Source organism: Suricata suricatta, unplaced genomic scaffold (assembly GCF_006229205.1).
Source record: "Suricata suricatta isolate VVHF042 unplaced genomic scaffold, meerkat_22Aug2017_6uvM2_HiC HiC_scaffold_81, whole genome shotgun sequence".
NCBI classification, from domain to species: domain Eukaryota; kingdom Metazoa; phylum Chordata; class Mammalia; order Carnivora; family Herpestidae; genus Suricata; species Suricata suricatta.
Window position 1 is genome coordinate 9,414 of NW_021915444.1, and position 15,587 is coordinate 25,000.

The 15,587-nt window shown below is 49.0% G+C and overlaps 1 protein-coding gene and 1 non-coding gene across 4 annotated transcripts; both read left to right on the forward strand.

Annotated features, from left to right (window-relative positions):
• The first annotated feature begins 4,284 nt into the window (after positions 1-4,284).
• On the forward strand, positions 4,285-14,666 carry TMEM107 (transmembrane protein 107). Of its 3 annotated transcripts, none has more exons than XR_003905487.1 (6): positions 4,285-4,508; positions 4,670-4,737; positions 4,842-4,942; positions 5,855-5,951; positions 6,176-6,363; positions 14,296-14,666. XR_003905487.1 is itself a non-coding variant. In XM_029931607.1 (5 exons), exons 1-5 carry the CDS (start codon positions 4,422-4,424, stop codon positions 6,243-6,245), a joined length of 423 nt encoding a protein of 140 aa, XP_029787467.1. In that variant the 5' UTR covers positions 4,285-4,421; the 3' UTR covers positions 6,246-6,987. The 3 variants fall into 3 exon arrangements, 1 of the variants encoding a protein (XP_029787467.1); XR_003905484.1 differs by lacking the exon at positions 14,296-14,666 and adding an exon at positions 10,699-10,805; XM_029931607.1 differs by lacking the exon at positions 14,296-14,666 and having other exon boundaries at positions 6,176-6,987.
• Positions 6,845-6,980, forward strand: LOC115285324. Its single transcript, XR_003905488.1, has one exon. It is a non-coding gene; the product is annotated as a U8 small nucleolar RNA (small nucleolar RNA).
• Positions 14,667-15,587: the final 921 nt, after the last annotated feature.

Below are 15,587 nucleotides of genomic sequence, written 5' to 3' on the forward strand. Positions count from 1 at the left end.
GGCGCCACTCTGAATGCGGGGGACCAGCCCACACACCCCAGTCGAAAGGTCCCGAGTAGGGGGTTGGTGTCGGCGCAATATCTATAAGAAAGAAGACAGACAACGACAGACAAGACAGACAACGGGCATGGTGGAAAAGCCACACTTTACTTAGATGGCCAGGGTCTTCCATACCATAGGTGATTACATCATTTAATGGTCACATAGTTCAAGGTCTTTGAAGTGAAGACATGCTCCGGAAAGGGTCATGTTTAACAGGACAGGTGTAAATATCAGGAATTATCAAGTCATTGCAGGAGAGGGATTCCCGAATAATAGTCTGGCTCCAAGCAGAAGATGAGCCTGAAGAATTCTATGAGGATATTTACATTTCTTAAGGCCCCTCATCAGTTATGCATGGGCAAGATGCTCCTCCTTTAATAGGCAAATCTTTTGGCAGAGGTTTGCAGTTTACTCCCAACAGCAGACAAAGAGCTAGAAAGCAAAGTAAGGGGAGGGCTGGCGCCACTGACTGAACCAAGCCTAAAAGTATATGTCCCTTTACAAAGCAATGAGAAAATCACAAGACAGGATGAATAGAAGCCACATGTGCGGCCCAGGAGGCCAAATATTGTTTGCGGGTTGTGGGAAGCTGCAAAGATTCAGCTGCTCGGCAGCTTACTGGCAGGAAATGTTAACTCCCTGAGGGGAGTTACCTGAATTACAAAAATAGGCAGGGAAGTGCCGCTCCCTGTCAGGAGAAGCGAAAAGATCAACTGCCTAAAGGCAGGGTGGTGTTGGCCATCAGGCACGGTGCTAAAAACTTTAGTTTGGTTCCTCCTTTACCTAGCTTTAATCAATTGACTCTGTATCCTAGCAACCAACGTAGGTCAGCTGCTTAGCTTCCCGCCCTGTACCTTAGTTAACATGTGGATTTTTCTCAAAAAAAAAAAAAAAAAAAAGAGGTTTGAACAGAAACACTTGTCTTGCCTTCACTCTCTGTGCTCCCTGCTCCCCAATTCTCTCTACTTCCCTCAGGAACCTGCGACCATCGACTGCCCCGCAGGTCAGGTTGGAAACAGACAGAGGGTAATTTTTGCCTACTGGGCCCCAACAGATAATCCTCTACTTAACATCCTCAAAATCGATTCTCCATATTGCAACCAAAGTCATCTTCTAGAATGCAAACCTGACCAGGTCCATGCCCATGGCTGCAAGGCGATGCGTCGTGTCCACCCATTCCCCAGCCCCCTGATCTCTTCTTCCCCTTCCAATACGAGGCTTCAGATGCACTAGCTTCCTTTCTGTTCCTCGAACACACTGGCATCGTTCCCACCTAAGGACCTTTGCACTTGCCTCTGCCTGAAAAGTTCTTTCCCCAGATCTTCCCCCAGCGGACTCCCTCTCTTCATTCTGTTTGCCCCGGGAACTCGGAAGCTCTTGCAAAACTAGGTGCTGGGTTTTGCCGGCTTTCACTGGATGACGGTGCTGCCTTCATCTGCAAAGGGTCAGACTTGATCAACCGTCACTGGGGGAGTTTGGATCTCAAGTCTTGGGCTTCCTGTTTCCAGGAGAAAGGTCATGTGATCTACAGGCACTGGAAGGAGCCCTTCTGTGCTTTGTAATTCGTCCCTGTGCTCAAAAGGTTTCCAGGCTTGCTACGCTGTAATGTCCAAGGTGGAGAGCACACAGAGCCCCCTCATTATACTTCCATGTCATTGTACTTGTTTTGAGGGTGTCCTAGCAATGAGTGTCACCTCAAAGGAGAGAAGCCGTTGGGGCCACTGTACTTCGCCTGTCCCTCATGAGGTGGGGGAGGTTTGAAAATATTTTCAGAATTTTGAAATGGTTCAACAGACAGAGTCTCCCTTACACGCTGAGAGCTGAGAAATGAGTGATGGTAATATTCGGTTAGCAGCCCATATTTCTGGAGTAAAAAAAATCAGGAGACTTTGCTGAACCTCAATCTCTATGCAGATAATTCCTCTAAATGATGGCATTTTATTGTTTTATGAGCTTCGGGGACCACATTGTCTCCATTAGGAGGATAAGGCTGTACCGCCCTCGAAAGAGGTAGATTTATATGAAAATGTCATTACATAGTTTCAATATATAGGAAGTATATAGCTAGGAACATCAATCCTAAAAATCGTTTTTTTTTTTTTATAAAGCAATGTAATGTCTCAGTGATAATATTATATAAGACCCAGAAGGAAAACTTAGGAAGGGTTATCATTTAAAACTTTTTTTCTAATGTTTACTTATTTTGAGAGAGAGACAGAGTGTTAGCAGGGAAGGGGCAGAGAGAGACGGAGACACAGAATCTGAAGTAGAAAACAAACCAAGAAAAGAATCTGAAGTAGGTTTCAGGCTCTGAACTGTCAGCCGGATGTGGAGCTCAAACTCACGAACTGCGAGATCATGACCCGAGCCAAAGCCGGACACTTAACCGACTGAACCACCCAGGTTTACGAAAACTTTTTGTTTTAAAATAATTTGATTTACTGAAAAGTTGCAAAGATAACACAGACGGGGTGGCTGGCGGGCTCCATCGGTGGAGCATAGGACTCTTGATCTAGGAGTTGTGAGATCAAGCCCCAAGTTGGGTATAGAGCTTACTTAAAAAATATATCTATATCTATGTATCCATATTTATATGTCTCTGTATATAGAGATATTGAGATATATGTGTATATATAGTTCTATAGATATGCACATACATATATAACAAGAGTATTCCCATGTACCCTCAAGATCAGGCTTTATCAGCGCCTATCTCTACAGACACACACATATTTTTTCTAAACCATTTGACAGTAAATTGCAAACATCATGCTTCTTTGCCACTAACACGGCAGCACGTATTTTCTATCCAGGACATTCTCTTCCATAAAGGCAGTAGAATTTATAAAAAGTCGGGAAATTAACACTGATCACGCTTATATCTCCTGGTATCTAGAGGCCTTACCTAAACTTGCCAATGATTCCACTCATGTCCTTCACAGTAAATGAAAGTGGTTGCTTTTTGTTTTCTGGTTCAAGATCCATTAGGATCATACATTATATTTCTCATGCCAAATATGTCACATCTCTTTAGTCTCCCTAAATCTGGAAGAGTTCTTCAGTTTTTGTCTTTCATGACTTTGAAGAAACACCTTTTCACTATCTCTTGAGTTCCTAATTATTTTACCACTTGGTTTAGAAAAAAAAAAGAGATCTATTTATTCTAGTGGGGTCCACAAATAGCTGTGTTTCCTCTCAATTTTGACCACATTTCTTAAAACAAAATGGAAGGATATAGGACTTCTTTTTCAAAGAGCCTTTGCTTGCTCTATTATTCTAGAGTTTCCTTTTTAAAAATGTTATTCACAGTGTTGGATTACTGTGTGGATTTGTTTGCATGTGTCTTCTCCTTCCGGATCTCCTTGATTAGAATATAAACTCCTGGAAGGTAGAGATTCATGTCCTGTTTGTCCAGATCAAGAGCCTAGCACATGCTAGTCAGTGAATATTTGTTGAGTGAATGAGGAAATCAGAAGTGGCCCTTGGGCTTGTGTGTTTAGCTTACACCAGCCTAAAAGCACTCAGACGGAGAATAGGGAAAGAGATGTTCTTTTGGTCATTGGGCCAGCGAGGGCCCGGGGACGCCGTGACCTGAGGGTGAGCAGCGAGAACTTTCTGTCAGCAAGGATCCCTGGTGAAAGCCCAAGGTCAGTGAGGTCGCTGATAACCAGAGGTACTTGGGAATGTAGCTGGGCAAAGGCGAGTGCCCGTATCTCACGGAGACCAGGAAATCTGCCAGCCCTTCCTCAAACGTGCCCCTTATCCACCAGCGGGTCACTTTCCGCTCTCTGCGATGCTCTCACCAAACTGGGGCAGGGAGGCGAGAGGAGCGGAGGGGAAGAGCATCAGAGAAGATTCCGGTCTGGGGTCCCCGGACACCCAAGGGCTCCGCGGCCATCTAAGTGATGGTGGAACAACGCAGGGACATCCATGTCTGCACGTTTCTTTCCCACGTGCCCAGGGCAGTGGGGGCTAAAGGGCTGCGGAGGAGGGAAAAAGAGACCCTGCCTTAGGCCTGGCGGGGACAGCGGGCTGCAGCGAGGACCCAGGACGGAGGGACCTTCCGGGCCTCGCAGCCGAGACCAGGGACGGGACTGGGGTCGGAACCGCATACCTGGGGGAAGATGTCCGCCTTGCGCTTTCTGCAGCAGCGCCGTCGCTCGAGACTTTACAGCCCTCGCGAGATTTTCCGAGATCCGGCCGCAGCGCCTGCTTACGCGGTTGCTAAGGCAACCGGGCGGCGCCAGCGCGAGCGGGAAGGAGGCGCCGTCGAAATTTTGCGTGCTAGCCTTCGAGACTTGAGGAGTGGCGGTTCCTGAGCTTCCAGCCCCGCAGACCACGGCCTCTGCTCCAATCGGTCCTCCTGCCCCAGGGCGGCCATGGGCCGGATCTCCGGGCTCGTGCCCTCTCGCTTCCTGACGCTCCTGGCGCATATGGTGGTCGTCATCACCTTGTTCTGGTCGCGGGTAAGACCCACGGCCAGCCTCCTCCCGCCCCCACCCCGTTCCCACCACACCCCACTTTCCCAAGGCCTTACGCGGGTGTGTCCTCCCAGCTCTCTCGGACCCCGGGGCTGCCCCGCAGCGCCCCCCTCTTTCACTTTCTTCCTCTCCGCCCCGCTCTCCAGGACAGCAACATCCAGGCCTGCCTGCCTCTCACGTTCACTCCCGAGGAGTACGAGAAGGAGGACATCCAGTGAGCACTCGGGGCAGGGTGGTCAGAATTCAGCACTGGCGGGGGATGGAGGAGCCTTTGAAGAAGCCCCGAAGGCCTGAGCCAACCCCCTTCCTGCCTTGCAGGCTCCTGGTAGCGCTGTCCGTCACCCTGGGCCTCTTTGCCGTGGAGCTGGCTGGTTTCTTCTCAGGGGTTTCCATGTTCAACAGCACCCAGAGCCTCATCTGTATCCTTTTAGCCTACGCACCTTTTCCGCACTGTCCATTTCTATCGGGACCCCCTTTCAGCCACCTAACGAGGCCTTTCTGGCGCCATAGCGTGTGCTCTATCGGGCCAACAGCATCTCCAGCTGATAGATATTAGGCGCCGTGGAAGATTTAAGGCGACTTTCGAGCCTTGGTTAAACTTCCGCTCTGCACCAGGCTCTGGAGATCCCGTCTGGGAGTAAAACTCAGTTTTCTAACTTGAAGAGGCAGGTGTGTGGACAGGACATATGTAATGCAGGGTGACAAGCACTGCGCTCTAGGGGTGTGTGAAGAAACGAAGCGCTATGGAAACTCAGAAGAGAGGATAAATAAAGAAGATGGGGATCAGGGAAGGCTCTTGACACTTGACGTGTAGACTGAGAGGGTCAGGGCCCCCGGACCGTGACTCCAGCAGAGTGAATTAAGTCACTCTGAACATTTTTTTTTTTAAGTTTACTTATTTTGAGAGAGAGAGAATGCAAGAGAGGGAGAAAGAGTATCCCAAGCAGGCTTCACCCTTCCAGAGTGGAACCCGACTCGGGGCTTGATCTCAAGAACAGAGAGATCAGCAGAAATCAGAAACCTGAAGCTTCACGACTGAGCTGCCCAGGCACCCTCACGGTGTGCAATGGGGAACTTGCTCCTACCTCACCTGAAGGGTCCAGGCTGGCCCCTAGATAAGGGGTTGGGGGAGCCTGGGGTCCCAGCTGTGCAGGCTCAGCTCCGGTCTCCAGTCACGTGGCTGTCCTAAAACCCAGAAGTCTGGCCTTTGCAATGCGGTGAGGGAGCAAGAGGCGAACCTGAGAGCAGATGCGAGCCCCGCCAATGGCCTTTTCTGGCCCATCGCAAACTATTGAACCAAAGGCTTTCCTTCACTCTGGTGCATCCCCAAGCCATCGGGGCTCACTCTAGTGCATCTGTGGCCCTGTCCTTTTTCATATTCGAGCGTTGGGAGTGTACCACATACTGGTACATTTTCATCTTCTGCAGGTATGGTAACCACCAATGTTTGGGAGTAGGGGAGGAAGGTTTACTCAATCTGAAGGTTTCCCCCCACGCAGTCCTTTACTCTATGTATGAGATGCCAGACCCACTCAACATCCTCCAGTCTTTAGAATTCCCCTTCTCCTACGCTTTGGGGGTGGAGTCTCTAGTTTGGGGATTTGGGTATTTTTATCGGAAGGGGTCTTGAACCAACCACCTACCATCCACAGTGCCCTCCCAGCTGTCACTGAAATGGCATTGTTCATCAGCGTCTTCGGACTGAAAAAGAAACCTTTCTGATACCTTCGTGACGCGAACAGAAGGATGGCGGTTCCAGGAGCAAGGGACCACCCACCATTGCTGCGCCGAGGAAGGCAGTCTTCAGCCCTCAAACTGCATCTGATGGAGGATGTCAGTGGTAGGGTAATTATCACTCGAGTCTGGAATGATCAGCGTTTTTCTTTAGTGCTTTGTGATAAAATGTGTCCCAGAATAAGATCAATAAGACAATTCTAGGGGAGAATTGGGGTGGCCGAAGTGCTAGAGGAACGGAAGGCTGTTTCCCAGCTTTGCAGACTGTAAGATCGTAGATACCGCTTTTATATTGGTTATTACGGTAGACGGCTGGCGGAAGGGGGTGGGCGGAGATATGTAAATAAAGAGTCCTAGCGGTTTTGGTGCCAAGCTCGTGAGTGGAGCATTCTGGGAGGAATTAGTTTATCTCTTTTTGGCAGTCAAATCGGGAATAAAATGCTTTTTAGTATCTGCAAATGAACGTAGCAGCAGGAATGGAAGACTCTACATAACTTCAGTTGCTCAGGCGAGCCACTTATTTACTCACCCTAGCTGTAAGCAGGACCTTTTTCCCTGAGTAAGGGATGCACAGCCTTTTCTACTTATCATCAGGTAGGATAATCCTTACCTGTTCCTCCTTCGGGAGGGCAGAGTGGAACATGATGATTGGAGATCGCATGATGCGTGATTAGCGTCTCTGCGTGATCAGGACTTGCAACACCCTGATCGCTCCTATCTGATTCTGCCTCACGGTCCTCTCTTTTACTTAGTTTTGTCAAAAATGACAGATTTCGATTTCAGGTTAGAAAAGCGACGTGTTGGGCATACTTGGTGTCACAAATGGCTTATATTGCCCAACAGCCGGAGGGCCACCTATAAAGGACTCTGGGTACAGCTTTCCTGGTGTAGGTAGGGGTGCAACGACTCTGCCCCACCTTTGCTTGCTAGAGCAGACCGAGAACTCGTTCACAACGAATCTATGGAAGTACGCTAGTAGGCATTGCATAAACACTGCCGGATCTGAAGTGACGCTGTTACAGGATTGGTGTCCTTAAGGTCATATTTCCTAGGGAAGGTTCAGTGCATGGTGGGAAGGCCCTCTGTATTTTTTTCGGTCTTAAGTGGTGGCGCCCTGGCAGTTGGAAATAAGCAGAAGGCATCCAAAGAGATTCCTCACACACACTTCCAAAGAGATGCGCCACACACACACACACACACACACACACACACACACACACACACAACCTTTTCCTAGACGTCGGTGGCTCTGGCAGCCGTTCATCCTGAGCACTCCTTCAGTAAATACTTACTGGGCGCTCACTACATGCAAAGCACTGTAGGAGGCACAGACTGAGGGAATAGTGAAAACGTTGCGTGCTCAGCCTCGGCCGCCGCAGGTGCCCTGGCTCCTGGAGACAGACAAGAACTACTTCCCCCTCCTCCCAGGGTTCTTGAAGAGCAAACTGCGGTCAGAGCTACAAAGGAGAATTACCGATGCTCTGGAACAGGGATTAATTTGCCCTTGGCGGCAGGAGCACTGCTCCTCCAGGACCAGTTGGAGTTGAGGTCCTTGAGTGTGGCTGGGGACAGTCCCATCCCACTGCAGTCTGCCTGTCGCCCCCACCCGTTGGCGGGCTTCACCAATCGGTGAAAGCCGACTCTGTTTTTCAGAAACATTGTGGGCTCCTTGTGAAACAGCCATGACCAGAAATGATAAAAGCTAACAGTTAAATTATATTTAAAAACAGATGGCATACTCAAAACTTTGATTATTTTCTTTCTTCTCTCTCTTTTTGGTTGTAGGAATTTATTTATTTTTACTTAGCGCGGTTGACACACAGTGTTACACTAGTTTCACGGTGTACTATTATTTTCTGCAGTTTACTATTAAGTGCTCTCGAGGTTATTTGCATCTATTGTATCTGTATAGTGGGAGTGCTGTGTCAGGATGCGCTCCTACTGTGTGTCTCTTCCCAACTCTTGTGGAGACATCAAGTTGGTATGTTGATATTGGCTCCGATAGGAGTACTTACACCACAGAGATTGGCAACTGAGCCGGGGTGGCTCAGTCAGGTAAGCGTCTGGCTTCTGCTCAGGTCATGATCTCCCGCATTGTGGGTTCGAACCCCGCATATGGTCCTGTGCTGACAGCTCTGAGTCCGGAGCCTGCTTCCGATTCTGGGTCTCCCTTTCTCTCTGCTCTTCCCCCGCTCCTGCTCTATCTGTCTGTCTGTCTGTCTCTGTCTCTCTCTCTCTCTCAGATTCAGTAAAGAAGTAACAAGTCTTTGAGGAACCAGCGAAGATTCAATGTATCTTCACTGGTTCATTTTCGTCTCACTCAAAGATGTAACTAAAAATATCAACCCGGACTCATTTTGGAAGTTAGGCTACAGCTCCGCTCAGAAAGTCATGGGTCCAGGACTGGAATTTACAGTAACGAACATTGTATATTTTACTATTATTTGTAAACTCTGCGTTACACATCCTTTGTATCAGTAAGATTTATAACAGACCTCTGCGCATGCACAGCCGCCTGCCCCTTCGGGAGAGCTGGTGGTTCAAGATTGATCGGCGATTCCGGCCCCTCCCGTCCCGGGAAACTGCGCGCCACCAATCCTTGCTTCGAACTCCAGAGGGCGCTGCTCAGCCTGTGGCTTGGAGTCTTGTCAGCATGTAATATGTTGACCACTCCTGTCTTTCGAAAGCTTTTCTTCCTTGATGTCTGAAAAATAGCTCCCCAGGTTTACCTCCCACTGTTCTGGCTGCTGCTTCCCAGGCTCATCTTATATATTTTTAAATTATTTATTATAATTATTATTTTTTGTTTTTGAGAGAGAGAAAGGCAGAGTGTGAGCAGGGGAGGGACAGAGACAGAGGGAGATGGGTAAACACAGAATCTGAAAAAGGCTCCAGCTCCCAGCTGTCAGCACAGAGCCCCATGCGGGCCTCGAACCCCAAACCGTGAGATCATGACCTGAGCTGAAGTTGGGCACTTAACGGACTGAGCCACCCAGGCGCCCCTCAGGCTCATCTAATATTGATCATGTACCTACAATGGGTCAGTCACTGGGGACGTGCCATGGGGTCACTTCCTTCAGTTCCCCCGTAGGTGTTGCTGATCCCGGCTCCTTATCTGTATCTGCCTCTTGTCTGCAAACACCCTCTGGATGCCGCTGTTTTCCAGGCGTCGGCTCTCTTATGTGAGCCCCAGTCCAGGGCAAAGACTATGCGAACAGCTTGGAGTCAGTCAGTCTGGGTTCGGAGTGCACTCCCCAACCCCTTCGTGGCTGTGTGATTGGCAACGGGTCACTTAACGTCTCTGTGCCTCATTCCTTCACCCACACTCCAGAAGTAGGTGCTACAAGCATGTCAGCCATCAAGCATTTCAACTCTGCTCTTAGTCAACACCGCCGCCTAGGCTTTGCCAATTAGCATCAGAAATAGGTTTTTCCTTTTGTTGTGTAATTAGCGGCTTGTCGATCAGGATAAGCCAGTCCCAGAAGACAGATATTACTTGGTTCTGCTTATCCGGGGTACCCAGGGTAGTCAGAGTCGGACAGACTGAGAGTAGAATGGGGGGGGGGGACCAGGGGCTGAACAAGAGAGGGTGCGTTGTTTAATGGTGGGGAGTTTCAGTTTTGCAAGATGAAAAATCAAGTTCTGGAGACGGGTTGTACAACAGTGTAAATGTACTCAATTAACACTGCTGAGTCGTACACTTGGAAATGGGCAAGACAGCGGGACGCCTGGGGGGCTCAGTGGGTTAAGCCTCCGACTCTTGTTTTCAGCTCAGGCCGTGATCTCACAGAGTAGTTCATGGGCTCGAGTCCCACACAGGACTCTGCCCTGACAGGGCAGGGGCTGCTCGGGACCCTCTCCGCTGCTCTCCTGCTCCCTTGCACGCACTCTCTAAATAAACAAACAAATAAAACCTTCAAAGAAAAGTATTTAAACAAAACTTGACATTTTAAACCTTTTTCTGGACTAATTTGAGTCCTACAGAAAAGTTGCCAAGTAGTACAAATCTCCTCTGTGCCCTTCACCCCAGCTCCTCCAAATGTTAGCATCTCGCGTATCCGGGTCATGGTCATGGGAACCAGAACTCAGCGCTGCCGTGTGCTGTGGCCGTTGTGTGTGCATTTCACCAGCCTTCTCGTTGGCGCCCCTGTTCGGATTCAGGCTCTAATTCAGGATTTCACATCGCATTTAGTTGTCATTCTCAGGCTGGTTGGAAGTTTTTTTTCTCTCTCTCTCTCCTTTCCTTCACCATCTTGACACATTTGGAGAATACTGGTGAGTGCTTTTGTAGAATGTCCTTCCATTTGGATTTGTCTGGTGTTTTCTCATAAGTAGATTGAGGGTTTGCATTTTTGGCAAGAATACCACAGGGGTAGTTTGGAATGAGGAGGGGCCTGGGCGGCTCAGTCAGTTAAGTGTCTGATTCTTGATTTTGCCTCAGGTTATGATCTCATGGTTCATGAGATTGCGCCCCGCGAGAGCCCGGGATTGATTCTCTGCCCCTCCTCTGCTCTTTGTCGCTGAAAAATAAATAAACTTGAAAAATTAGTTTGCAGTGAGGAGGACATTTCTGAGTATGAAAACAAAACACAGAAGTCATAAAAGAAAGATAACTAACTACAATTTAAATAAAATATTGAAAGAAAAGAAAACCCCAATACATTTAGATATAAATTAAAAATGTAAGAAGTATGCTTGGTAAAAAAAAAAACATAAGCAAAAGATAAATGGCGATTTAGGGGAAATATTTCTAATTCATATTTCAGAGAAAGGGCTCATGTCTTTGTAGATTGAAAATGTACAGGCCACCTGATTCAGTGAGTTAAACCGCTGGCTTCGGCTCAGGTCATGATCTCACGGTTCGTGGGTTTGAGCCCCGTATCGGGCTCTGTGCTGACAGCTATCTTGAGCCTGCTTCAGATTCTGTGTCTCCCTCTCTTTCTGACTCTCCCCTGCTCATGCTGTCTCTGTCTCTCAAAAATAAATAAAAGCATTTTTAAAAATGTTAATAACATCTACAAGTCTAGGGCCACGAAGAACATCTACACATCTAGGACCACCTGGATGGCTCAGTCTGTTGGGCGTCCACCTTCGGCTCAGGTCATGATCTCCCCATCCATGGGTTCGAGCCCTGCGTCTGGCTCTGTGGTGAAAGCTCAGAGCCTGGAGCCTGTTTCAGATTCTATTTCTCCCTCTCTCTCTGTCCCTCTCCCACTTGTATTCTGTCTCCCTCTCTCTCAAAAAAAAATTTAAAAATAAAAAGAAAATCTACAAGTCTATAAGGAATATGCTAGCAACCAAATAAAAAAGATAGAGAAAAATTATACAGACATTTCACAGGAAAGGAAATCCAAAGAAGTCTCAAATATCTGAAAAGATGCCTAAACTCATTGATCAGAAGAGAAATGGAGACGGTGTTTGGTCCTGGTCTGACTGAGCATTAGAGAGGTATGAGTTTAAGTAAATAGGCCTACCCCACCCACAGAGAGCAATTTGGCAATATCCACACAAATCCAAAGCAATCAAAACAAACGCCCATCCTCTCTGACCCAGGGTTTTCACTGCTGCGGTTAGCCCTGCTAATGGGTGAAATGGGAACACGGCACAGTTGCCAACGCAGGACCATCAACAGGAGATTGGTCGAGGCAGGTTAACAGGGGACTCCTCGGCAGTCAGGAAAGAAACCATCCGCAAGATAGTTAAGTGACAAGAGGCCTTTGTGGAATGGTTCCTGGCGTTTGCTTCGATTTGTGTAAGAAGTGGAAAACCGTGGGCTGACCCAAGAGGGGGCTTTGTCCATGTGCTCTTTCGAACTCTGGGGATTTTGAAGCACATGCCTTTAAAAAGACAAACCATTATGTGTTTGAAGAGTGTGAGCCTGGGCTGCCGGGGCTCCCTGTCTGCAAATGAAGCGAACTCAGAGTCCAGCAAAGCTAGAAACAGAAAACTGGTCCCCTATGACGTCACGGGAGGGCCCGTTTCCTGCTCTTTCCAGTTACGTTTCAGTACGTGCGCCCTCCGATTCTCCTTTTTTGGTTTAAATCAGTTTGAGCGGAGTTGGCGCATGTCTTGATTGTTACGTCCGTCAAAGATCGTGATGGGTTTTGGGTTTTGTTTCGTTTTTCTGCTTCATTGAGGCATAACCGCAAGCACGTCATGTTTGAAGGATCCGTCTTGTGCATTCCTGTAGTGCCCGGTGCCAGCACAGTGTCTGGGATCGAGAAGGGGGGGGCCCTCCTTTCACAGGCGCAACACGGGGCTGGGGAAAGCCATTTGCCTCTTGCGGGTATGGAGGGCTGGGGCGGTATAGGTTCCCCATCTCCTGACCGTCTGGCCAAATCAGCTGCTCGATTCAGATTCAGCAAGCCGTCATTGAATGTCCCCTACCTGCCAGCCTCTGGACATGGCATGTGACATGGAGGGAAATAAGGGTGATGTGCCCCTTGCAATGCCCACGCACAGCCCGGAGGCCCCGCCCCCTCACCAGCAGAGGACCTTGTTAACCTCAGAGAGTCTCGAAGGAATGGAGGGTTGCGGCCAGGCCTCCCAGGCTCCCAGTCCCGGAAGACTGTGATCTGCCTCCGTCTTGTCTTCCCCACCCCAGGCTCTGGCATAAGGTTCCACCCACCACGCAAGCCTCTGTTTCCCAGGGACACGAGGCCCGGGCCTGCCCTGCTGCGGTGACAGGAGCTGGCTGTCACAAACGGTCACTGGTCACACATGATCGGGGCTTCACCAGCCCAAACGGGGCTGCCCTCACAGGAGCAGGGCACACAGGCCGCACCCAAACCCTCTCTCCCCAAACAGGAGCGTGGCCCGTCACCAGTAGTCCGTTTGCCTGGTGGCCTGAGTTGTCTTGTAAACACTCCTTGCCGGGGCGCCTGGGGGGCTCAGTTAAGCGGCCGACTTCGGCTCAGGTCACGATCTCACAGTTCATGAGTTCGAACCTCGAGACGGGCTCTGTGCTGACAGCTCGGAGCCTGGAGCCTGCTTCAGAGTCTGTGTCTCCCTCTCTCTCTGCCCCTCCCCTGCTCACGCTCTCTCTATCCCTCAAAAATAAACAAACGTTAAGGAAAAAGAAAATAAAATACTCCTCCCTGAAACTGTAGTTTGACGTCATATTCATCTGCCTGCTTTGTTTCTGGGACTGTGCTCGGGACTCGAGCAGGGAGAATGGAGTAAAAACACACTGCTGTGTGTCCCTATATTGTTTTACACAAAACCAAAGCCTTTTAAAAGAGGCATCATTCTGTATGTGAAAAAAAAACCATGCTGATTCGTTAATTGAAAGACTCCCTCGAGGCATTTTTCTGAGCCTAGTTTCCCCCAAATGTAAAATCAAGACAAAACCAACCTCATAGGGTTGTCGTGAGAGTCAGCTGATCATGGGAAGTATGGAGCCCAGCGTTCCCCAGATCACTGTTACAACAGCAAAAAAAAAAAAAAAAAAAAATCAGAAACACCCTAAAAAGCTGGTCCTTGAAGGATTAGTTAGTGTGGTGAGGATTCTGGCTAAATCTGGAAGATTGGCCATGAACATTTGTCTTCCGTCCCTTCCGAATCTGAACTAAATAACCAGAGAGGAGTCAAAGATGGAGATATCTACAAGGACCAAGAGACCAGAGAGACAGCAGTGGACACGAGATTTCAACAAGGCGCTCGAGGCTGCACAGGGAGTCAGGACCTGGCGCCCGAAAGTCCCGGAGGTCACCGGATTGAGTGGTCAAGGCCTGGCTGGCCACGGGGGAGGTGGCGGCCAGCCTGTATTCAGAAAGTTGGGGGGCGCCTGTGCGGCTCAGTCAGTTGACCGTCTTGCTTCGGCTCAGGTCATGATCTCACGGTTCGCGCTCTCGAGCCCCACCTCCGGCTCTGTGCTGACAGCCCAGAGCCCAGAGCCTGTCTTCAGATTCTGTGTCTCCCTCTCTCTCTCTCAAAAATAAATAAAACATTAAAAAAAGGACGTTGGGATTCTTGGAGGGCCCTCACCTGTCAGAAGATCTGAGTTGCAAACGTCACAGCTCTGCATCCTGATTTTCAGGGAGGCGTTGGACTTGGGGACCACAGGGGCCACAGACAGGAGGCTTGAGACTGCACAGGGGAGCCCCCGGCCCGCTCCAGCTTCTGCTCCCTCCACGCTCAGTGACGCAGGGACGCGGCAGCGAGAATGCGCTTCTCTCAAAACACTGAACAGCCCAGAGAAAGCCTGTCATCCATCAGCGCTGGGGGACCCTCCAACAAGTTTTCCACGGGCCTGCAGGAAAGCCACTGAATGCCGCCCCCACCCCTGCAGTTTCCGATCAGCCTCCCTACCAAAGGCAAGGACCAGCAGACATTTGAGGTAGGCCTGCAAAATGAGACAGACAATCCTTCCATTTATTTAAAAAACAAAACTGGAAGAGGCAGCGATAACGAGAGGGCTGCACAAGAAAAACAAATAGCCTATAAATGGAAAGCTAAAAAAAAAAAAGGAAGGGGCAGCTTAATGCACGTAGTCTGTGAGTGTTTGTGTTTCTCAAAAGAACGAGACCTCTGTGTCTGTCTGTCTGCACCAACCGTTCTGGACGATTTACAGGACTTCCCGCAGCAGCCATGTTGGGGCAGCTCAGCGAGGGTGTGCCTGCATTCTTTTACACTTGCGACTTGTAGGGGCACCTGGGTGGCTTAGTCCATTGGGTGTCCGACTTCGGCTCAGGCCATGACCTCACAATCCGTGGGTTTGAGCCCTTCGTTGGGCTCTGTGCTGACAGTTCAGAGCCCGAAGCTGCTTCAGATTCTGTCTCTCTTTCCCTCTCTCTGCCCCTCCTCTGCTAGTGTGCACGCATGCTCTCTCTCTCTCTCAAAAAATACATAAACATTATTCTTCTGATTTGTAAATTTTGATTGTGTTACCTGTTACCTAGTTTGTGATATAACACTGAATAACAAATATAGTTATCATCAGAGAAATGAGAGAAGAGATGGCATTTTTGGAAATGAAAAAACTAAGCATGACAATAAACTTTTTAAAAATGTTTATTTATTTTCAGAGAGAGCGAGCGAGCAGACAGAATCCCAAGTAGTCTCTGCACTGTGAGCGCAGAGTCCCACATGACTTGAACTCACGAACTGTGAGATCATGACAGAGCCCAAGTCAAGAGCTGAACTCTTTTTTTTTTTTTTTTTTACATTTATTTATTTTGAGAGACAGACCGTGAGTGGGGGAGGGACAGAGAGAGAAGAAGACACAGAATCCAAAGCAGGCTCCAGGCTCTGAGCTGTCAGCACAGAGCCCAGTATGGGGCTCGAACTCACAGACTGTGAGGTCATGACCTGAGCTGAAGTTGGACACTT